Source organism: Dreissena polymorpha, chromosome 4 (genome assembly GCF_020536995.1).
Source record: "Dreissena polymorpha isolate Duluth1 chromosome 4, UMN_Dpol_1.0, whole genome shotgun sequence".
Lineage (NCBI taxonomy): Eukaryota > Metazoa > Mollusca > Bivalvia > Myida > Dreissenidae > Dreissena > Dreissena polymorpha.
Genome location: NC_068358.1, coordinates 8,432,910 through 8,458,854, shown reverse-complemented (window position 1 = coordinate 8,458,854; position 25,945 = coordinate 8,432,910). Strand labels below are relative to the sequence as shown.

Here is a 25,945-nt window from a genome sequence, read left to right as displayed (position 1 = left end):
GTAATCCTAAATCTATAATTATCAGTCCAATGAAACATCATCCTTTTAGTAAAATACAGTGGATCAGTAAAAATATTATCAAAATATGAGATTTTTTGTATATTTTGTATATTAAATATTGTGTTAATGTTTTATTTTGTTGATTAATATAAATATAAGCAGGACAGGGGAGGTAATACACTACAGGGGAAACAAGTGCAATAAGTTTAAATTTATTGTTACAAATTTGCCTCCCTTGTAATATATTTAAATTTTACCAAATGTAAGGCTAACTGCATTTTTGTAATGCATACTACTACTACTACTACTACGGCTGCTGCTGCTGCTGCTGCTGCTACTACTACTACTTCTACTACTACTACTACTACTACTACTTCTACTTCTACTACTACTACTACTACTACTACTACTACTACTACTACTACTACTACTTGTTACATTATATTCCAAAAATAGGGGAAAAAATGCAACAAAAAAAAAATGGGGTGGGATGGTTGGACGGTATTTCAAACATAAAAAAAATAAGCAAAATATTTTTTATTTTTTAACCATGTTTAAAAGAAAATTGGGGGGGGGAGTATAGTGTGAGAGTGAAGTCATTTATTAGATGATCTTAAAAAAAAAATGAAAAAACAAATATTTCTTTTGGGGGTGGGGGGGGGCGTGGGTGATTGTTTGGGTGGAGTCTATTGTGGTATGTCAGGTAAGAGTTGTTATGTCAAAGTATCAATCAAATCTAATCATAAATAAAGAAGTTATGACAATTTTAGCAAAATTTAATAATTTGATCTTGATAGTCAAGGTCATTTAAAGGTCAAGGTAAAATTCAACTTGCCAGGTACAGTACCCTCATGATAGCATGAAAGTATTTGAAGTTTGAAAGCAATAGCCTTGATACTTTAGAAGTGAAGTGGATCTAAACACAAAATTTAACCATATATTCAAAGTTACTAAGTCAAAAAAGGCCATAATTCCGTCAAAATGACAACCATAGTTATGCAACTTGTACTTTACTGTCCCCTTATGATAGTTTGAGAGTGTTCCAAGTATGAAAGCAATATCTATGATACTTTAGGGGTAAAGTGGACCAAAACACAAAATTTAAATCAAATTTTCAATTTCTAAATATAAAGGGCCCATAATTCTGTCAAAGTGCCAGTCAGAGTTACATAATATTGCCTGTACAGTCCCCTTAAGATAGTTAGTAAGTGTTGCAAGTATGAAAGCAATAGCTTTGATACTTAAGGAATAAAATGGACCTAAACACGAAACTTAACCAAATTGTCAATTGTCTAAGTATAAAAAGGGCACATTATTCTGTCAAAATGCATGCCAGAGTTATCTAACTTTGCCTGCCCAGTCCCCTCATGATAGTAATTAAGTGTTCCAAGTTTGAATGCAATAGCATTGATACTTTTTGAGAAAAGTGGACCTAAACACAAAACTTAACCGGACGCCGACACCAAGGTGATCATGACAATAGCTCTTTTTTTTCTTCAAAAAATAGATGAGCTAAAAACAATTGCATCGCCTTCAGGTAAAGCCTTCAAGAACCATGGTCACACGAGTGAATGGTAAAATTTACCTCGTATAATGCAAACACTAAAAAACTTGTTTAAAATTTAAATGATTAACACTCAATGCATCACTGATGGTGTTGGCAACATGTCCTTAGTCAGAACTCAAACATAGCTCCTGTGGGCATCTGCTTCTGTGTCTCTTCTAGTGCTTATGTTGATCAGAGCTGTCAAAAGTGTAATATGTTATCAATAAACAGGAATTCAGTGGCTTCATTGTAAGTTGAATCGTACCATTTGACTGTTTATGGTATACAGTGTAAAATAAATGAAACAACATTCTAGGCGAGTATTTCATACACCTTCATAAGTGAAAACAATTTGCATGTTCATTTATTTAAATTCAGGTTATGACACATTAACACAGTATACATTTATTTTTGGAGAGTAAGAAACAATACAAACATGTATGTCAGTAAGTTATAAAACACCATGTGTGAAACACAGGTATTGATGTCAATTTATACATAAACATTCTTGGATTTGTCAACAAATCTGTAGCACATTTAATACAACAGTAAAACAGCAGGGCAAAAGACCTAAGGGTTGCTCAGTTGAGAAACGACGGAACAAAACTGTTTTATGGAGCTTGTGATGCTTTTATATGTTAAATGTGGCCTTTAACCTTAGTAAAATCCGCAAAGATATCAAAAGAACATATGTTTTGATAAACTAAATGTTTATTAGGCAAAACATGTGACTTAATGTGTTTTTATATGTTAAACTCAAGCTAGTTAAGAAAAACAAAATGAAGCCATTTTTTAAAGGATCGGAGCCATTTTCAAACAGGGCCAAGGTATCACTATATCAAAGGTGCTGAGAAAATTTCATGAAACTTGGACACTTAATATGACTGATAGTATAAACAATGTTTAACGTAGCCAAATAAACAAAACTGCACCGCCACCACCCCTGAAGGCTATGTTTTAAACGAACCGGAACCATTTTCCAAATCAGCTAATACATCATAAGAGCAAATTATTTTTCAACATTTATGTTGAAGAAAAAAAAGACATCTAGAGTTTTCACAAGGTTCACTATTGTCATATGAAGAAAAATGCCCCGCCTCCAGATGATTTTGTTTTTATAATGAACCGCTCGCATTTTCCAACTCAGCTGAGATATGATTACAACAAAAGTTATGCGCGAGTTTTATAAAGATTGGACAAAACTTCAGACTTCAGTGACTCACTGTTGCAATAAAACCTAAACTGCCGCGCCCCGTTGCATGGCGCCCATGTTTTAAACGGACCGGAAGCATTTCAAACTCCGTGGGGGCATTACAAGATTCACTTATAGTTCAATTATAACCTAATATTTAACGCTTACACCTGCATATTATAATGCGAAGCAGGCTTACAAATACAAATAACGATCACATTTTGAATATAATATTGTATTAACATAGATATAAAGATATAATAAAGAAACCAACCGATACGAAATCGGACCAGACATTACAGGAGGTTTTGGGGATTCCGATAATGACGTCACGTTTGCGCATGCTCAAATTTTGGCCGTCAAAACTGCGGCCATTCTGCTATTGTTTGCATTGATGAAGCGCATCGTGATAAGGTTACAAACATATTCGCGACCCTTTTGAAGAACAAAAAATACTCAGAAATTGAAATTCTTTAAGATTAAATTGAATCCAATGAACGAACACAAATAAGGACGAAAACAAACAACAAATTGATTGATTTTATGTAATGAACATATAGAAACTGATTTGAACCTATTTGTCTGTAAAAACTTACCTTGTTACAGATTAACTAAATCCTCTTGATAAATGTTAATGTTTTTTATTAAATTGTTCACACCAATTTTGACACTCTTTGTTTCAGCATTTTAACCCAGTGTTTAATTGCCCCTTTTATCACAAACCAATTATCTCGATATGATCGGATACTGTCCAGACAATTACTAAGAAAACAGTGTGTCATAAACCCAGGGACCTATACTTGTATGACTCTTTATGGGGTCTCTGCATAAACCACATGTGTCTGGTCATTAAACACAATTTATGATACCTCCATGTCATCTCTCGACATATTAAGTAAAAAACTTAACAGTTGCCTTAATAAAATATTTGAACATACATGTATTTAAAAATAGACATTTGTCCGAAATGGATTAACAGCAAGGAACTATTAAGTATATATATCAGCCAGTTTAAACATAATAATAAAGTGTTTAATAACTATACATTTAAAATATTGTACACATTTACTGCTACACAATTAACGTATTTAACGGGTACCTGCATATGTAAACTCTGCTATAATGTGTAAAGATCGTGCGTTACTGCAGTGTTCGAAACATCATCACGAAAACAAGCAATTGCGTTTGGTCATTATAGGGATATAAAATACGTGCGTTAAATAAATTAAATGTGTAGATTAATGGTATCATAAAATGCTAGATTTGTATCGCTCATTATCACTACAGACGAGTTTTCAATATACGTGTACATGCAAAGACAGTTCAATTTGCAAAATATGCAGGTGTTTTTTCAATTTGAATGCTTAAATTAATGAATATTTTCATTCAATGTTAACGAAACGAAAATTCATTCAATGTAAAAGAAAATTAAAAATACATTTAAAGATTGAAATGTATTGAGCTATTTTAGGGCTTTGTTTTTTAAATGATTCAATGCACCCCTTACACTAAATTTCAATCGCGGATGAAAAATAACACTATCCAATCCACACCACTTATAATAATATTCAAATTATTATATGTTTTATTATTTTTGAAACATCATTTATTAAATTCTTATTTGAAAAAAAGAATACGAGTATTTATAGTTTTGTTTTGTGAAATTGTAAGTATTAAGTCTTCCGACGACCTTTACTCTGATACAATGTAATTGGCCGCGATCAAGAAGTTGACGGCCAATCTATTTTTAGTAACGGAAAACCCTCTTGTGACGTCACACAAAAACCTCCTACTGCGGCAAGTATAAAAAAGTTATGTGAATCATTCTACGTGTTGATACGTTAACGGCTCGATGTTGTTCCGTAAAATTTCCGGATCAAATTTAGCGCAGCATCCCATGGTAAACAATCGGTACGGGGGCGGTGTGTGTTCTGCTGTGTTTCTTTTGAAACTCACTTTCCGGTTGAATGCAACCATATATACCTCCATCAGTTCACTTGTGTTGTCATCTTTTCCACGAATTACCCACATGGATTTGTCGTCACCGACGCAAATGAACTGGCGTCGAGGATGCCCCTTCATTCCCTCGTAGTAATCTGTTACATGCGTTTGTTTCCAACATGCAACCCGACTGGAATCGTTTTGGTCAACTGGAATTTCGAGGTTAATCATTATCGTTCCGTCCAACATACTGTTCAATAAGAAAACCAGGCGATCATCCTCGACTGGTATTAAGTCGCCTATCCATTTATGGGATGAGTAAGGACCGACTGAATCAGATTCATTTGAATCTGCGTAATAAATGAGATAAGTTGCTATCTGGAATACAGTTTCATCATCGCGAAGTTCCTTTTCTAAATAGTACTTGTCCGTCTTGTGACCAGTAAAAATATGCAGCGTTTCGTCATTTTCAACGAACAAAATAGTTGTGAACAGACCATGTCTTAACGGTTTCATTGGAATGTTTTGCATCATGAACAGCTCCGTGAGTCGTCTTTCTTTCGCCCGAGCTTTATCTTGCTCAGTTTCTTTATCATTCCCCACTTTCTTCTCTTTGTCTATTGGAATTTGTATGTATAATTTCGTTGTTGTATTCCTATGGTCAAATTTCTGTTCGCTTTCATTTAACTTGAAAATCTTGTAGCGGGCATGGACGGTAATCTCTTTTTCGTCCTCTTGTTCGCGTCGCCACTGGGTCATGTACCGTATATACTGATGGTAGTCCGGGTGGACAATCCTTACCACAGCGTACAGTGTCCTACCCATTACTGCAAGCTCAATGCCATCTGCAATGCTAGACAATTTACGCTCGTCTTCGTCTTTTTTCTCCACTGACAGATCAAAGTTTAATTGGGACCAAGACGATTTCTCGATATCATGACAATAGACTGCACTGCAAGCTAGCTGATGATAAAAGTACAGTCTGTGCTTGAAATACAATATCTTCCAGAGTATGTCACTTAGAGGCGGCGGTGCTTTGAGACGCACTTCAGTATCCTGACCAGCATTCATTCCACGGCTTCTATGATCGTCCATCATTTCAAAAGGTATTCCACCAAACATTTCCATCGACCTAGGCATACGGCCTCGCATCATCTCCCGTTCCATTCGCCTGCGGATCGATGGCGGCATACTGTGCATAATCATCATCATATCGCGCGGTTCGGCCCCACGCATCATGTGCATCATTCGCTTCATTTCAGCACTATCGCCGTACTCGTCGTCGTCATCAGAATCTTGGTCTCTGTACGCAGCTCCGTATAACGTATTACGTATTTTCATCCTTGGCGGTTCTTTAGATTTGTCGGAAGGTTTTGTGTAACCTGGAAATGCCAACATGATACTATGCATATTAAGCCTGGTTATTTTGTACCAGCCGCGTTTTCTTGTTATATATATAGATACATCAAGTGTGTCGTTTGAGATAAACCCGTTAATTGACGATGGCGCAAGAACAACAATACCACTCAGCAGCTTAGACTCTTCAAGAATTTCTTCATCAGTCTTCACATGAAAATTTCTGTTTGGATAGGGTTTCGGATCGACTTCTCGACGTATGCGTTTGGGTCGATTTGGATCATCGTCTCCTCTCAATGAAAACTTCTGTGGATACTTGGCTGCCCACTCCCTGTGTTGTTCAGCCTCCGCCATGTCTGCATGGTGCTTGACGTACATTTCCTGTTCTTTCTCGGTATAGCCCTTCTCCTTTGTTCGAGGACCGTACTCCGGCCATTTGTAATCAAACTCACACCGTTCCCTCGGTGGCAGATCCTCAAGGTCAGAATCACACAAAGCGTCAAGACTGTGTAAATGTCTCTCGTTAGCGATGCCGTCAGGTTGCAGTTTAGCGAGCTTCAGAAGTAATTCTTCTCGTGTTTGAGCATCGACGAAAGCGTTCGCATCATCTAGGTGTTCTTTTATGGTCTCGATTCTGCCTTCTAATTCCATGTACGTATGTCGGCTTATTTTAAACTCTACGTCAAGAGCACGCAACATCAGCTCGGCACGTTCTTCTGTTTCTGACCTTGAATACCATTTCAGCACAAACAGAATATACTCAGCTTTTCTACATATGAATTTAGTCTTTATATGTGATATAAGATACTCAAATGAACTGGGACTAAGCTCCAATATATCTTCCTGTAGCAAGATAAAGTCGTGGAATCTAGATCCAATAATTGGAGCAATCTGCTGTTGAAGCGCCTCAAGACTGAAGTTCATTGCAATTTGTATCAACGAGGGCATGTTTTCTAGATAAATATTCCCTTGGATAACCAACGAACACATCTCTTTCATCGGTTCTAGACACAGCATCTCAGCCATATTGAGAACGTCGTACACGTTTTTAATCGTCAGTTCGAACGCCTGTCCATAGAAACTCTTTATAACACTCTCGATCGTCTCGGGGTTATCTGCCAGATGCGAGACATCCACCTCACCACTAGCACTTTCAATAAAATCACTTGCAAACATCAGCTCGAAGAACTCGCTGCTTTGAGCCAGTATGGCCTTGTGGGCAAATATAGTTCTCGACTGTGATAATTTCAGCTGAATATCGCAAAATTTACCTTCCTCTCGATGCTTGTTCATAGTGTCCAGTATACCCTGGGCACTGCTCTCTGGAGGGTATGTAATCACCCTCATGGGCCGGGGCGCGTTGGTCTCCATGGCCTTCCCTTTGTCTTCCGTACTCGTCGACTGTCGCGGCTCAGATGGCATCTCGCTAATCTTGCACTAATCATTCACTGAAACAGTAAGCACTTGATTATTTAAGAACAGGAAACATATGAATACATAGGTCATCTGTTTTACTCGTAATTCAGTTTCATATTATTTCATGTGCTGCTTTGTTAACGATGTGTTTACGTTAATGGCCTTGAGGCCGCGCCTTTCATTGAAGTCATTTAAACGGTGGCAAGACTTAGAAAGCAATGGCCTTGAGTGCAATGAACAAAAGCAAGTGGGGAATATTAGGTCTTTATAAACCACCATCTATGCCAAACTCAGTTTATAAACAGCATTTAACATGTCTTGATAAAATGTGCATTTCGTTCGACCACCTGTTTTGTATAGGACATTTAAACTTTGACTTGTTGAAAAAAGAAAAATGTAAAACTCTTTTAAACATCTGTGATAATTTTAATTTGGAAAATCTGGTAAAAGGCCCTACTTGTATGATGAAAAATCAAGACCCAACCCTTATAGATGTTTTCTTAACTAATGCCAAAAACTTTTTCTGTAACATAGTGAATTTTAATTGTGGTCTAAGAGACTGGCATAATTTTATTGCAACATCCTTAAGAGAACAATGTCCGGCAGTATCAAGAAAAAGGGTTAAGTTCAGAAGTTATAAATTTTTTGATGAAACCAAATTTAATGAAGTCCTTTCAAATGCCCCAATTTCATATTGCCCACGTCCTTGATGATATAGATGATATTAACCGGACGCATGAACACATGCTTAAACAGGTAATTGATGAACATGCCCCAGTTAAATAAAAGGTCCCCAAGAAACACACCCCACCATACATGAACTCACAATATCGAAAGATTATATACGAACCCGGGAAGCCAAAAATAAGTATCAGAAACATAGGTCAAAGAAAAATTGTTTACAGTACACTTAACTTAGAAAATCAGGTCGAAACGAGAGTCCATCTCAGTCTATTTCAAAGAAAGGTGTGATAGGGGCCCATATCCAAAGACTTCTGACTCACCATAAAACCCTTCTTATCCCAAAAGTCAACACAGAAATCAGACAGTCAAATTATCCTTAAAAACACTGAAAATAATACACTGATTTCTGATCAACACCAGGTAGCAGAACATTTAAACACATTTTACATCAACATTGCTAAGAATATAGGTATAGAAAACAAAGTCCCAGTAAATGATGAACACCCTAGCATAAACACCATACGCAATAAAATTAAGGCCACGACTTTCGACTTTAAAAAGGTTACGGAAAAGTGTGTTAGTAAATGTATAAAAAATCTAAATCCTAAAAAGGCCACTGGTGTTGACTTAATCCCTCCTAAAATTATCATAGCAGGTCAAAATAGCCTTAAAATCCCAATCACAATTCTAGCAAACACCATTATAGATAAAGGTAAATTTCCCGCTACACTTAAGCAAGCACGGGTTACCCTAATCTACAAGAAAGAAGATCAATTTATTGAAAGTAATTATAGACCAGTTAGTATCCTGCCCACAATGTCAAAGATATATGAAAGAATCATTAGCAACCAACTCGCTGAACACTTTAATAATAATGTTTTCTACTCTTATCTATCAGCATTCAGGTCATCTTATGATTGTCAGTCAACTTTATTGAAACAAGTAGAAGATTGGAAACAGGCCCTAGATGAAAACATGTTTGTAGGTGATGTATTAATGGACCTGTCTAAAGCGTTCGATTGTCTACCTCACAATCTAATTGTACTTTAACTTAAGGCCTATGGGTTAACTGAGCATGCATGTCAATTAATGTTAAATTATCTTTCAAACAGGTCTCAAAGGGTTAAATTAAACAATTGTACAAGTGAATGGCAATAAATCATTAATTGAGTGCCCCAAGGCTCTATACTTGGCCCCTGGTCTTCAACATCTTTATAAAAAAATATTTTATAGATAAGTCAACCCTGTATAACTATGCAGATGACAATACCCTCTCCTTCAGTCACAAAAACTTAAATACTTTCAAGGAAACTATTGAATCAGAGAGTAAATCCCTGAAACACTGGTTCAATATTAACAAAATGCAAGCGAACCCCGATAAGTTCCAGGCAATGTGTAGGTAATAAGACTAATAAAGAAGTAAAATAATTTTCTATAGGTCAAAACGAAATTTTATGTAAACAAGAAGTAAAACTCTTAGGTGTGGAACTTAATTACCAGCTAAACTTTAATCTCCAGTTTACCAATTTGCGTAAAAAGGCAGCCAAACAATTAAATGTATTCCAAAGACTCAGCAAATTCCTAAATGTAAGCACTAGGTTAGTCATCTTTAAATCATTTATCCGGTCAAACTTTAACTAATGTCCCCTTATTCGGCATTTTTGTAGCAAATTCAACAAAGAGAAACTAGAAAAGATGCAGTTCAGAGCACTTAGAATTGTTTTTAATGATTATGAATCCATTCATATACACTACTAAAAAAGGTTAACCTTACTACTCTTCACTTAAACAGGTTAAGCCTCATTGCGCCAGAAACATTTAAATGTATCTACAATCTTTCCCGAGAATATCTACAATCCTTGGTTAAAGTTAAATCTTCTACTTATAATTTCAGGTATTCAAACATCCTAGAGACACCACAAGTACATGTAAGGACAACAAGGTATGGCAAAAATTTCTTTCGTTTTGAAGCTGTCCGGGTGTGGAACAGCCTCCCAGAGGATTTACGCACATTTGATAAATATAACGACTTTGTCCGGCTGATCCGCACCTGGACGGGTCCAAAATGCAAATGCGCCATGTGTGAGTAATCTGCTTCTCACGTTTTTGCTTCCTGTTTATATATACTTTTCATTATGACATATATATATATATATTTTCAGTTACTCTTTCCATGTTATATATTGTATATGTTAGCTTTTTCATTGGTGCTGCCTGCCTATATTTTTCAGTTAAGTAGTAGCAGGTACTAGGACACTTATGCTTTTTCTAGTACCAGCAAGTACTAGAGAAACAATTCTATTGTAAAATTTGACGTGTTCACCTGTTGGGACAGATTTAGACATTCCAACGTCAGTAAGAACCTAGTGCTCAGCTTACTGCCAATGCTTGCTTTGTTTGTTTGTTTGTGTTTTTTCACTATTGTCTTATGTTCCTTATTATGCTTTAATCAGTCATATCTATGTGCTTAAATGTTTCGTTTCTTGTGTGCTTTAAAATGTTTTAAAAATGTATATATGTGCTATGTAGTTGTTATTCGTGTGCTTTTATATGCTTTTATCATGTATTTATGCAAAGATTGCTTTGTTGTTTGTTTGTTTTTTGCACTGTTTGTCTTATGTTCATTATTATGTTTTAAATCAGTCATATCTATCTGCTTAAATGTTTTCGTTTCTTGTGTGTTTTAAACATGTATGTATGTGCTATGTAGTTGTTATTCATGTGCTTTAATATGCTTTTAAACATTTACTTGTGTGCTTTGCTTGCTTTAATATCTTAAATTTATAACTGGTATGCTATGATTTGTCTTTAGTGTTTAAATGTGTATAATATATGCGTTAATATTGAATAATGCAAGATAAATTTAATGTAGTTTTAGGTATCTTACCCTTTGTCTTATATGTATGTGTTTGTAACATGCAAAAATTGTATACTCTTAATGTACATTTGCACTTAATTTGTGTTTTATGTTCTTTAATTATGTCTTTATACTTTAAATGCTTATAAAATATGCTTAATCTTTCTTTTTAGCTCATTTATACTTGTTATACTATATACATCTGTTTGTCGGGAAATAGCTCATAGCTATGTTTACTCCGACGTAAAATAAAGATTCTTGTATCTTGTATCTAAGTCCGCGTAGATAGAAAACGTAATATTAGTAGGATTGCATGATACAGAGCAGATAGTGTTTTTCTAAATAGATTATTAATTGTCAATTGTCAAAGTAAATAATTACTTTCTGAATATATCATATTAGAACTGTAATTTAAATACTTGCAATTGTAAACGCTTCGAAGTAGCCTATTCAATTTAGTCGAATTGGTAACTATTGAGGTTGAATGAGCTGAAGTAGATCTTATCAGAACAGTTTCACAGTTGATCAACACTTATATCACTCTAACGGCTTAACCCGTGCACTGTATTTGATAAAGTTTTCAAATGTCGATAATTGTGTGCATCGAATGATAGAAATCTGTAATTTGATGCATTTCTTTCAAAGATTTAACTTCTTTACAAACTAGTATTTAAAATATGTATTATATAATTTTAATAGTTAAGCTGTTGTATAAGTGTATGTGTGTTGTAACCGTTTTTTATTGTCGTTAGTTTTTTAGGTTCATTATTCGGTTGAAAAGTTTACGTATACTCAAACCCGGTTAACTCGCGGGTCGGGTTGAGTCGCGGTGTTTCATTAGCGCCCTCTGGACTGTGTTTATAAACAAACCTTCGTGACCTACTTGTCAAATCTGACAAACACATCTCTCACTACAGATTGGAATCGATTTTTGGTAATTAAAAGTCGTAAAACTCAGACTTTAACAATATTTGAATTTTTATAGTTTATTTAATTGTCGTTACGAAAAAATACGACATTGCCTGAAAATAACTGAGCTATTTCTTTTATTTGATGTCTTAAATTCCGTATATTTAAATTGTTATATACTTAATTGATTGTTACTTTGAAGGGTATGTCAGAGATTTGATAATTCATGCTTAATTTAAAATTGGTGCTGTTTAACATATTTACCGCGAATCATCCGGGAGAAAAAATAAACAACAATGGCAGACAGTAGTGTTGGATTTGTTTCTACGGCAGTTAATATTGAAGGATTTTCGCCATTAAAAGGAAGTTGTCCAATAAAGTTAAGTTAAATAAGATTGTTCTTTAAAATATTTATCTGATATATGAAGATCGTTTCAAGACGCAAGTGAATATTCCTCAAGTACCGCGAGTAAACCGTGTTGCAGTATACTCGAGGCGGAGGTTTTTTCCCGCATTTACAAAAAATATAGTCCTTACCCTTTTTCCCCTCACGGTGTAAGTAAGTTAACATGTGTTTAGTTGTGTATGATTTCATTATGACTTTGTTAGTATAGAAATGTCTAAGTTACCCCTACAAGTAAATGTTTTAGCCAATAATGTTTTCGTACCCTGATTTCGTACTCTTCGTTTTGCTCCTTTATTTTTCATAATATGATGCATTACTTGACTATCATTGTATCGTTGAGAATTTATAATAAGGTTTAATGTACTCATCGTTTTCGCTACTTTATTTTTATAATATGATGCATATCCTCACTATCATTGTATCGTTTAGAATTAATAATAAGCTGTTAATGTATTTCTTTTATCTTTGTATATTTTCAGCTTTTTACCATGCAACATATGGTATACAGTTGAATAAAGGTTAACTGAACTCCGTTGTTCGTCTTGGCGGTGACAGTATGCTAACAAACATACTTGTTTTTAATGTTACACATATTTGTTCTGATATTCATATGTGTTCATCATTAATTTATATAATTGTATGATTTTCTGTTTTGGCCATATTTATTTTGTATATATGTACTGAGTACATGGCCAAAGGAAGAATGTCGGATTGCAGATAAACTTGGAAACTTAATTTATTAACCATTACGGGTTTCCTTATACCACTACCTAAAACAAGAGCACCGCCTTGCGGGTGCAGGCCGCTCATCTATTTTTCTTTTTAAAGGTGTAGTGACCTATCTCAATTGCAATCACAAAGGAGGGAGGGGTGGAGTGGAGAGGGGTGTATAGTGTGGGGGTGTGGTCATTTATTACATTATCTTCAAAAAATGCAAAAAAAAAAATTAAAAAAAATTGTGGGGGGGAATTTTTTGGGTTGGATGTTTGGACGGTATTTCAAAAATAAAATAATAAAAATAAATATTTGTGTTTTTTAACCATGTTTGAAAAAAAAGAGATGTGTTCGTCAGAAACACAATGCCCCCTGTTGTGCCGCTTTGGACATTTTTTTTGGGTTTTTTTACCTTTGACCTTGAAGGATGACCTTGACCTTGAATTTCCACCACTCAAAATGTGCAGCTTCATGAGAACGCCGCTTTGAAATTAAAAAAAAAAATGACCTTTGACCTTGAAGGATGACCTTGACCTTGAAGGAAGACCTTGACCTTGAACTTCCGCCACTCAAAATGTGCAGCTTCATGAAATCGCCACTTTGAATTTTTATTATTTTTTTTCACCTTGAAGGATGACCTTTACCTTGAACTTCACCACTCAAAATGTGCAGCTTCATTATTTTTTTACCTTTGACCCTGAAGGATGACCTTGACCTTGAAGGATGACCTTGAACTTCCACCACTCAATGTGCAGCTTCATGAGAACGCCACTTTGAATTCTTTTTTTTGTACCTTGAAGGATGACATTGACCTTGAACTTCCACTACTCAAAATGTGCAGCTTCATGAGATACACATGCATGCCAAATATCAAGTTGCTATCTTCAATATTAAAAAAAAATTTGGCCAATGTTCAAGTTTTCGGACGGACAGACACCATATATTTGACATTTGACCGTGAAGGATGATCTTGACCTTCACCTTTCACCACTCAAAATGTTCAGCTCCATGAGATACACATGCATGCCAAATATCAAGTTGCTATCTTCAATATTGAAAAAATTATGGCCAATGTTAAAGTTTTCGGACGGACAGACGCCATAAATTTGACATTTGACCTTGATGAATATCCTTGACCTTTCACCACTCAAAATGTGCAGCTCCATAAGATACACATGCATGCCAAATATCAAGTTGCAATCTTCAATAGTGAAAAAGTTATGGCCAAGTTAAAGTTTTTTTCGGACGGACGGACGGACTGACTGACATACTGACGGACAGTTCAACTGCTATATGCCACCCTACCGGGGAAATAAAAATAATTTTTTGGGGGGTGGGGGTATAGTGTGAGGGTGTGGTGGTCATTTATTAGATGATCTTTAAAAAAATAAGGGGGGATTGAGGGGGGGATGGTTTGGGTGGAGTCTATTGTGGTATATCAGATAAGAGCTGTTTTGCCAAAGTATCAAGCAAATCTTATCACAAATAAAGAAGTTATGGCAATTTTAGCAAAATTAAATAATTTGACATTGAGAGTCAAGGTCATTCAAAGGTCAAGGTAAAATTCAACTTGCCAGGTACAGTACCCAGGGTTGGCATATTGACCGGTCAATTGAGTATTGACTGGGCCGGCAGTCAATACCCGGTTAAAACCGGTCAATACTGGTCATTATTGGTCAATACTGGTGGATTGAAAATTGTAGAATTTAAACATGACAAAGGAAGAATTTAAGCTATTCTACATTAAATCAATCATGATTCTGTACTTGATAAACCTTTTTTGAGTTATCTCTTGTAAAAAAAGCTTCAAAGCTGTAAAAAATACTTCTTTATTATTTATGGAAACGGTCTCAAATACAAAAGAACTAAGGCAATATCTTTATCTCAGTGTATCCCATCTGGTACTGAAGTATTATTACTATTGTAGTTACCATAGTATTTCACTGATCTATTGATATATCTATTTTATAAGCTGATGGACAAACAGAACTCTTGTGGTTTCTAGGGTCATAAATGCTCTGGCCCCTAAGCCTTACATGTAATTGGTAATAAAATGCATGCACTGGTATGTCTCTGATAGTGACAATGAAGCAAATCTGCCCTTAGGCTATTTCATTTCACTCAAACAAAATAAGATAACTTGCTATTAATGTTATTAATTTAATAGTTACTTCTAACTTGTCTCCTTTCTACATGTATATTAAGAGGGTTTTTTTATTTTTAAGTTCAATTGGTCTTCAAATGAATAAGCAATCAAAGTTCTTGATTTTGGCAACAAATAATGTTTACCAATTGTGGGTCTACTATAGACTCTTCTTTTCAATTATTTCTTTCTTTTAATAATTATTTCTTATTAGTTTGTTTTTTATATCAATGGTTAAATAAAATATTTTTTCACTATTTTGTTAAAGAAATCCAGGCAAGAATACATGACAAGTAAGGGTTGTGTCAAAGGTGCCATGTAAGGCCCTATTATCAGTTTTGGGTGCCCTAACCTGTATAGGTTTGAAGACTGTGAAAGACTGTGGAGACAGTGGGGCATGAAGAACAACTAATACACAGTAATTGACAGGTTCTTGTTGAATCAAGCACAGAATTTTCTGAGCATTCATACTTCGTTCGAATTTTATAATTTAATCAACCAGCAAAATCCAATTGACCAACTTGACTCATTTGCAAAATTTTGAGAGATTGGCCTACAAATTGCATGAACAGGTATCAAATAGTGGGTTTTAATAGCTTAAGACATTATTGGCAACATGTCTGTTTAATTTATATTAACAATATTGTTTAATTAAGCATGGAATATTTATCAAAATTGGGGGTATAGTTCAATCGACCAGTATTGACCAGTAATGACCACTTTGGGAGTATTGACCGGGGCGGTTTTAACCGGTAAAGACCGCCGGTTAAAACCGGGGGCGGTCGATTGGTGCTAACCCTGACAGTACCCTCATAATAGCATGAAAGTATTTGAAGTTTGAAAGCAATAGCATTGATACTTTAGAAGTAAAGTGGATCTAAACGCAAAATGTAACCATATATTCAAAGTTACTAAGTCAAAAAAGAGCCATAATTCCGTAAAAATGACAACCAGAGTTATGCAACTTGTCCTTTACTGTCCCGTCATGATAGTTTGCGAGTGTTCCAAGTATGAAAGCAATATCTATGATACTTTAGGGGTAAAGTGGACCAAAACACAAAACATGACCAAATTTTCAATTTTCTAAGTATAAAAATGGCACATATTTCTGTCAAAATGTCAGTCAGAGTTACATAACTTTGCCTGCACAGTCCCCTTATGATAGTTAGTCAGTGTTGCAAGTATGAAAGCAATAGCTTTGATACTTAAGGAATAAAATGGACCTAAACACAAAACTTAACCAAAATTTTCAATTTTCTAAGTATAAAAAGGGCACATAATTATGTCAAAATGCAAGACAGAGTTATCTTACTTTGCCTGCCCAGTCCCCTCATGATAGTAAGTAAGTGTACCAAGTTTGAATGCAATAGCATAGATACTTTATGAGAAAAGTGGACCCAAACGCAAAACTTAACCGGACGCCGACACCGACAACAAGGTGATGACAATAGCTATTTTTTTTCAAAAAATAGATGAGCTAACAAGAGGGCCTGAAAGGCCCAAAGTCGCTCACCTGAGATAACATGATATTATTAGGACAAATCTTCTGACAAAGTTTCATGAAGATCGGAAAATAAACGTGGCCTCTATAGTATAAACAAGGTTTTACTATAGCCATATAGATCTAAACCCTAAAGGAAAAATGCCCCGCCCCTGGCAGCCATGTTTTTTCAACCAACCGGAATCATTTTTTAACTCTTCCAAAATATTATCGGGATGAATCTTCTGACCAAGTTTCATGAAGATCGGACAATAAATGTTGCCTCTAGAGTGTTAACAAGATTTTTTTACTATAGCCATATAACGAAAAATGCCCCGCCCCTTGGCAGCCATGTTTTTCAAGCAAACGTAACCATTTTCGAACTCATCTAAGATATCATTGAGACCAATCTTCTGACCAAATTTCATGAAGATTTGACAATAAATGTGGCCTCTAGAGACTTAACAATGCAAATGTTGACGGCGCACGACGTACAAAATCGATCACAAAAGCTCACAATGACCACGTTTTGCTCAGGTGAGCTAAAAAACTTAATTATACCGATCGACAATAAAAACTTAATTATACCGATTGATAACACTGTCGCATTTTTGTTTAATATGTGATAATTATGATAAGTCTTATTTGTGATTACATTGCATTTTCATGGCGCTTGTATTGACCTTATCGCGATGACGTCACAAAAGGGGCAGTCCCTTAGCGACGGTGAAAACAATGCCCTAGATACGGTCGATTTACTACGCTGATTGAGCACCTCTGCTGATATTTCGTCAATTGCATTCCTATTGGGAAGTCGATAGGTAATTAAATGTCCTGTAATTGGTGTTTAAAATGTCTTTTGACTATTATGAAGGTTAGATTGCACTTCGAAAGCCCGATATGATCAGAAAATAAAACTAATTGGACTTAATGAATGTCCGTACAAATTGCAAGCTGGATGTTGGAAAAATGACCCGACCAAGTGGCCGATGATCGAGTACGGCGACATTCATGATTAACTTTCTCACTGAGACACCGGGTAAATTCGTTTATTCTGTAATAATGGGAGTATCCTTGTAGATGTTGATGTAATGAGTATTGTCGTTCTTTTCAGGGTTCATTCATCTTCGAACATTATAATTATATTTTTTACTATGTCAATTTATCATGCTAATGTGAAGCTGTAAAATACGTAGGGACATCTGGTACATGACTTACTGAAAGCCTTAGTTGTGTTGATTGTAATGAGTACGAGTGACAAATATTAAAATTAACACACATATATCTGTATAAATATTTGTTTTTAAAATTAACACACATATATCTGTATAAATATTTGTTTTTACCCCCGTTGCTGTCAAACGTAATTTCTTTTTTATGATGTCGATCGTTTATTGTCGTAACATTAAATCTTAATACGGAATGACGTCTTTTTAATTAACTGATACACGCTATTCACCGTCGTCAAGGGGCATGTAACTCTAACTGACGCAAGTGCCCGGATGTTGCGATAAGGTCAATATATTTGTTCATGGAATCCCAGGCAAGAAATTCCATAAACATATATGATCTGTTTACTTAAATACGTTAGGCCTACATATGTTTCACATTTAGGGAGCTGACATATTAGCATTAATTAGGCACGCTGTTTTCAAATGTTGTAAACTGATCTTTCGCTTATTGTATTATGGATTATGTCCGGCATAATATAACCATTATGATAACCTGAAAATAGCAGAAAATACACAATAATTCAATTCAGCAATACAGTACTCAAATCAGTTTTAAATCACTTTACTTTTGGTAAGATTTAAGTTTAAAATTAAAAACAAATAAACATACAATAGCATTATATATTTCAAATCGTTTCATTGACAAAACGTTTAGTATTAAAAATTATATAATAAAGAATTTACCAAATGCAGATCGGAAGTTCAATTGTTCGATCGCTTACAAACAAGTTTTGTTTGAACACGTCAGTATCGCGTTTAGCTCATTGCAACTCTGGTGATCCTGTTAAGAGTCATTTCAATGTCACGCTTACTAAACTAAATAGCAAATTCACTTTTGTTGTTTAACTAATAGCTTACAACAAATAACTACAAGCATTGATAATAAGTAAACCCAAAGTAACCCTTATCCACACACAACGGTTTTTCCAAATGTATTCTACAAATAACTTGCCGGGAAACCAGGTTTGTTCCTATCCAATCATTGTCTACATTTATTTATAGATCCATCTAACATGCGTAATCTGAACGCTTCGGACAGTGGGCTACACCACACCGTCTCTCTGATGTACGAAGGCAATCGTAACATTTCGTCCATCTCCGGATTCTCCGTAAAGAGTAGAAAGTAGTAGGGCATGAATAGGTGTTCACTACAAAATCCCTGATACATGATAAACGTAGAGACAAAACTAAAACATTGCACTTGAAAAGGTAACATTCCACTAAAAACGGCCGGAAAAAAGTGGCAAAAACAGTCGATTTTTACTTTTGACAAGTTATTTCTTGGTTTGTACATGGCATATCTTTTTTATTGCAGAAATCGACTCCGCTTAAAATGGCCTTTAAGAAAAGGTATGGTTATGGGGGTCTCTATGTTCAAAATGTTGCATTTATTTTTGCTTAAAGATGTCGCTTTTACATTGAATTATATAGGGAAATTATTTAGTATATTGTGACCTAATTGGCGTCGCACTGAAGTGCGGCGACTAGTATGTAATACGTTTTTTTAGATGGTCGCTTAGCGACCGTCTAAGTTGGTTAGTCAAAAATTCAGGTCAATACGGCTTAGCTACTAGGAGCCCAATACCCGCTTACTACGCGTATCCGCGAGAGAAAGAGTTGTATAATTTATGCAAGAGGCTTGAGTTCTCCAATTATATTCATTCACAAATGGAAACATGATATTAATATCGTGTTAAATGCAATAGTTTCAAACGGTGCTTTTATAGAAAAGAATCAATAAACAATGATAGTATTGTACGTGTCGCGGAGGAGATTGTTTATGAATGAATAAAATAGTCCACTTTCTGCAGCGTCTTAATGACGTAGTATTTTTGCTCAGTCCATTCATAATATGAGGCTATTGATAGATGCGCCTGTCGATAAACAAAGGAAAGTCCACCTCAATGACGTAGTACAGGTCGTAAATTGAGGCTATTAATAGATTCGGGAAAAAGTTAACGCTTATTTATATTCTCAATTTATAAAACGTTGAACATAAGTTCAACAATAACTTCATCGATACGATAGACAAAAAAAAATGTTTCATCATCGCTAAACTCGAATATAACAAACATTTTATAATAATAATACGAATGACCTGTTTCGTCACCTCGTTCATGCTACTACAGCGGGTATTTCTGGAAAACGTTCTTTGGTTCTCAACAGATAGCGCGATCATTTGTATTTACGGGTGCTAGCAACGCAATAGTAGAAGGTTAGTAGAAGGTTTAGCTTTGTTTATATTCACAGTTCTCAATACATAGACAGTTGGATATGAGTTCATCAATAACTACAGGCATACTATAGACAACCTCGAAAATGCTTTATAATCGCTCAATCCGAAAACAACTAAATATATTATATTAAATATATTTATAACAATAAATATCTGTTAAAAATGTAGTCGGCGTATACGCTGACTTTGAAATAAAGTTTGCAATTTACTTTTTTAAATAAATAAATACAATTAAAATAAAGTTAAACTATTGTGTTGTGTTTTTCACTTGTAAGTTGCATATTCACCTCATGAAATGTGTGTTAGCATTGTCAAACCACACATTAGTGTGAGAAGATAACAAATATACTACGGGAGAGCACTTCAAATGTGTCCTCTTATGCCTTGTTATGAGTATCTTTCTTCACTATCGAAATATATCGTATGTTGATATTTGATTTAAACGCAGTTTTCTTTCGACACTTTTAAATCACACGTCAATAGCGCCGTCATGCGAAAATGGGTCTTGTGCGTTTCGGCAAGCGTTTGTTAAACCCAACATGTGCTTTTGCGCAGTCAGGCCATAGGCGATGCTGTTCGCTATAAAATCACTCAATATGTTATGTTTCTCCTTACCAGAAGGAGAGATAGCTGAGTGGGCTATTTATATGATGGGCGCATATAGAATAAGACCCATTTTCGCATGACGAGGGTCATTACAAATCTCATTGCGAATTGAAAATGCCACATTTAAGAACAATCCGTTTTGATTCAAAATTGAATTCAAAATAGCAAACTTGTTAATAATGGCAGCCTATCCATACATTAAGGAATGATTTCCAGACGTGCTGATCAAGTACGGCAAACATTGTGGTATGATAATTAAACGATTTTCTCTTATCGTGACACTATACTATTTCGCTAATGATTGTTTTCTCATCTTGGAGGCGGAAGTGAAATTCTGCGAGATGGATTGTAACGCGTAATTGTAACAGGGCCACAATTTGTGTCGTTTGAGCATACAGAGAGTGGTCCGGAATTCCTTACACTGAACAGTGCTACATCCTTTGAATTGAGCACATACGCAGTGATGTAGCAAAAATTCAGAGGTTGTATCTCGAATCAGCTTATTAAATATTCGAAAATATTCATGCGTGTCTGTTGGCGTTTTGTAAAAGTCACTAAGATGAAAACTGAGTTAAACAGCCTAGCCTAAAAGCGCATTAGTGCTATATACCTATGTTTATGTCAGCGTTGTTGACACCGTGTGAACTGCTCGGGTAACAAGTAAAGCATAAACAGCAATGTTTATATACTTTTATTTCTCCATATACAAGATACGAAGATTATTGTTTATTTTGAATTTGTATATGGTGTCAAAAATCAAAAGTTTTGTACACGGAACTTTCATTATGAAGTTATATTCTTGGTGAGATAGTTATTTGATATTAGAAAAAATATTCCTTTAATATGATGGTGACTGCAAATTGTCTTTATATTAAGTTCAAGTTGCCATTTTCATCATACTTTCTATGCTTTCAGAACGTCCAAAAAGCATGTTGTTTCTATTTTGTCTAAGTTATTTTTATGAAATAATATGGATGATAAAAAGTGCACACAAAACTCGACCCGTGCGCTATGAAACACACTTTAAACATTTTTTACACGCTCGCTTCACATGTAATAGGCCCAAGGTTCGAGCCCCAGTAGAATCAAATTATTGTATTTGTGTTCTATGTTAACTTTTTGTTTTGATATAGACATTTTAGTTTAAATAAATATGCTGTGTTATTGTAACCATTTTTGTTTTTATTATGCCCCTGAAATATATGTGTGAGAGGGTGGGGGAGGGCAGGGTTCGTAAACACATTAAAACTTTTACAGTGTTTTCATATCAATGAGTACTCAACCCCTATCGTAAATGAGGAGCGTAAGAATAAGTTCAGAATCATCTACCCGTAAAGTTGAGAAAAATATGAAATAACGCTTACAAGATGAAGAAGATTTTTAAAAACCTACACAGTTCTGTTCCATTAATGAAAACTGCACACGAATGCCAGAAAAAAGGAAAACACTGTAAATAAAATGAAATATGAAATATTTGGCGGTTACAACACAAAATCAGAGATAATGGTTATTTGGGGGTTATAACACAACATCATAGATAATGGTTATTTGGGGGTTATAACACAAAATCATAGATAATGGTTAAACCAGTTTCTTTTTCTTTTTTGTTTAAAACAATCGGCCAATATATAAAGTTTTACAGTAGAAAAAAAATCGTTCCATGTAACTTCAATAAGTGCCTTTTACACTGAAATTCCCGACGCCCTTTGATGCTTTGCATCAATACGTATCTTGTATTGGATTTGGAACTACTTTTGAAAACAATATGGCGGCCCCCTCGGTTCAAACGCCTCATAAAGAGGAAAAATTAAAATGTGTGTTTTTTAGCTCGTCTGTTTCAAGATTACATTCTTTAAATAATAATTTAATGTAGATCTGTGAATTCCCACAACATACTTACAAACTTGTTAAAGTTTAAAGATGCCAGTATTGACATTGAGTTAGATCTAATTTAGTTCTGGCTACCATAACCACTGTCTATCATCAACACCGGAAAAAGATAACCAGAGAAGGGAGAATAAACAAAACAACCGAGGTAGTGCTAGTGAAAAGAGTAAGTTAAGGAAGACTTACTTTCTTTTTTTTTAAATTTTATTATTGTTTTTTTTTATTGAGGTATTTTGTTCCAATTTTTACTTATCAATTTAAAGTATTTAATAACAAACTTCAATACATGTCTAAATCTGTGAAAAAGTCCCTTTGAAATTGCTAGTTTTCCTCTTACATGCCCATGTATTTTAAGATAGAATACTTAGAATACTTTCCTCTCCAGAAGAACACTGTCTTTCATCACCACCGGAAATAGATGACCAGCGAAGCGAAAACAAAACAACCATGGAGAGCAGTGAGTATTTACCTAAAATATCTAATAATTACTCGTTCCTGGATAACCAGTGCGTGTTAGGCATCTTACAGACAGATTAATATGTTTTAAAATGTGTATCTATATTGCAATTCGTATTGATGAAGCGTTATTTACACAAATTTATGACTGCTTGGTACCGGTTTGAAATTGGTACTTCTCGAAGAAACAGCTTTTCTTATATGATTACATGGTTTGTCATCGTGTATGGGGTTGATTTTCTATTCTTATAGGCAATATCTACCATCTGAACGCTATTTTTGGTCTTGGTTTGATTATTGTTCGTGGAAATCTATTAAAATAAAATAACTGTAGTGTACGGCGAATAGTTGTTTATGGCAAAAGGCGTGTACGGCGAATAGTTAAAGTCGTGTACGGCGAATAGTTGCAGCGTATTGGCATTTTAACACTAGTCTGATAACTGATTATAATCAAATAAATAGTCAAGTGAAAACATTCCCTTGAATGTTAATTATTTGAATGTTTAACCATTTTACCACGCATATGCAGTAAACTGCTATTTTTTAGTGGTTGCAAATACCATTTTCAGGCGAAAACTCGTTCTGATTTATGATCCAAACATACACTGTGAGAACACGTTACACTTGTTTCGCTTTTAAAAACAGAATCTATCCACAATATTGAGTTATGCTAAAGAGGACAAACCAGAATGAAGAATATGCCACTGCAAGCAGAATTTTGAATACGGTCTACCCCTAAACCCAGGGATCCTAATCATATGGGTTTGATACAATTATTGAGTCGATGACCGTATTATAAGTCTATGCTTGTTGTGGTATTTTGGATTTTGGAGTAGGAGAAAGGTAGAGATGCAATGAAAACGAAAACAACATGTGGACATAATCATGAGTTAGCGTGAAAAGCGAGAATTAAATGTATACAATGTTGAGTGATAAATTATGGCACTTCAATAATGGCATACCATACAACTTTCCTTATTAGTTTGTCTTCCTATTTCAGAAATGGATGAGTCGCTGGATGTTTCTGGCTTTGAAGAGAGCTATCAAGAGATCAATTGGAAAATCAAATGCTCCAAGAAAACAACGTTTTTTTACGCAGGGGTTACGTTAAAGTCGACTTGCGTGTAATTCATTTGGGGAGCACGTGCATTAGCCAGCAACAAAGACGCATTGGTAATATTGCAACGCCAAGCAGTCTGTTATCATATAAAGATTTAAGAATAAATAAAGATGTCGTTATTATCCCAAGAATGATGAACTTAAACGTTATTTTGTTTTAGTTAAATTTATATATTTCTTAAATTAAATTGCAATGACAAACTTTCTGCTATCAATCGATAATTTAAGAATGAATGAAACGTCATTTTTTTCTCCAAAAGAGCGTGGAAAATAAACAGTTTTTGAATGAGGCTTTTTTGTTCACGTCAGTATATTTGTATACACATGTGTCTTGCATCTATGTGCACATGACAGTCAAACGGAGCCCCATAAACACGATCATTTTAATGTATTTCATTTTTTATGCATTTCCACTTGTTTCAAAATAGACGAATTGCACCCAATTATGATACAAACATATCTCAAATAAAGGAATATGTCAGCAATAAAAATAATCCCGTTCAGCGGTCCTTTCCTTCTGCATTGTGGGTTACCAAACTCAAAACTATTCGCCGTACACAATTTAATTTTATTTTGCTATACGCCGTACACATCAGGTTCTATTCGTCGTACACAATGAAGTTTTTATTTTAGCCGAGCATTAGCATACTAACCAGATTTTTGGGCTGAAGCTTTCAAAAACCGATAGTTTATATAATTCTTTTTGCACACCATTGAAAAATTCGGCAAAATAAGTATACTTCTCACGGACAAAAGGAAAAAAAGATGTCCCAATGAACTCAACTTTCGGTACCAGGTAGCTGATTATTGATTTATTTCAACACTCGAATGTATTTATAAAGAACTCCACCTACTTTCGATAGAAGTTTGATATGTCCACTAGTCATTTGTCACACAGGTTTTGGAAAACGTTCGCGATAAAATGGTATAACTTACTCTTTTCACTAGCACTACCTCGGTTGTTTTGTTTATTCTCGCTTCGCTGGTTATCTATTTCCGGTGGTGATGATAGACGGTGAGGAAAGAAATATGGGTTTGATTCCCATCAGGGGCTTCAGAGGATGATTCATTTAGAGACAAATGTTTATATTTGCTTTAGTGTTTCCCAAAATTAACCTAATATTCAATAAATAACCGTGAAAAATAATTCAAAATAATGTTTGTTTCTATAAAGTACATTGTGATCCATGGACATGCACATTCAACTATGCAAGAAACATGTATAATTTGAGGGAAGAATACGACAGCAAACTTAGAATGGACATTCATTTTAGATTGTTAAGTAACTAATACTATCAATGTTGTAAAGCTTGTGTTTGACGTCCTTGCTTCTGGACAGCAGAACAGTTTAGGCATAAATGATCACTCTAGCTTTTTCTTTAGAATCAACATTGATGCATTATTACTTAAGCAAGTTGAACTCTCAAAAACACGATGACTGGGGAACTGAATTTTTCATGTTTGTTGCTTTCAATTTACTGCATATAATGCTACTGGTGAACAAATGCCTTCTCTCTTTACAGGGAGATGGTGTTTTTCATAATCATCCAGGTTAATTTGTATAAATAAGACCTCATAACATATTTATATACATGTAGTATAAAATGAATTCTAATCTATTCATTTATGATGATGACATTATGTGTTTCGCTGTAAATTTACAGAGAAAATATACTACAGCCGCATGTCACCAAGGTTGTTTAAGGGCATTTTGACAGTAGTGCCCCTGACTTTTGCCCATTTTGAAATATTCTTATAAACAACT

The 25,945-nt window shown here is 34.9% G+C and overlaps 1 protein-coding gene and 1 long non-coding RNA gene across 3 annotated transcripts; one reads left to right on the top strand and one right to left on the bottom strand.

Moving 5' to 3' along the window:
- Positions 1–1,865: 1,865 nt before the first annotated feature.
- LOC127877568 (uncharacterized) lies at positions 1,866–18,825 on the bottom strand. 2 transcript variants are annotated; one of them, XM_052423542.1, is made up of 2 exons: positions 18,561–18,825; positions 1,866–7,483 (listed from the first exon to the last, which is right to left on the bottom strand). In XM_052423542.1, exon 2 carries the CDS (start codon positions 7,455–7,457, stop codon positions 4,560–4,562), a length of 2,898 nt encoding a protein of 965 aa, XP_052279502.1. In that variant the 5' UTR covers positions 7,458–7,483; positions 18,561–18,825; the 3' UTR covers positions 1,866–4,559. The 2 variants fall into 2 exon arrangements, with proteins under 2 accessions (XP_052279502.1, XP_052279503.1); XM_052423543.1 differs by lacking the exon at positions 18,561–18,825 and adding an exon at positions 17,991–18,118.
- LOC127877581 (uncharacterized) lies at positions 17,326–24,414 on the top strand. The gene is made up of 4 exons (XR_008048486.1): positions 17,326–17,465; positions 22,674–22,771; positions 22,991–23,062; positions 24,062–24,414. It is a non-coding gene; the product is annotated as an uncharacterized LOC127877581 (long non-coding RNA).
- Positions 24,415–25,945: the final 1,531 nt, after the last annotated feature.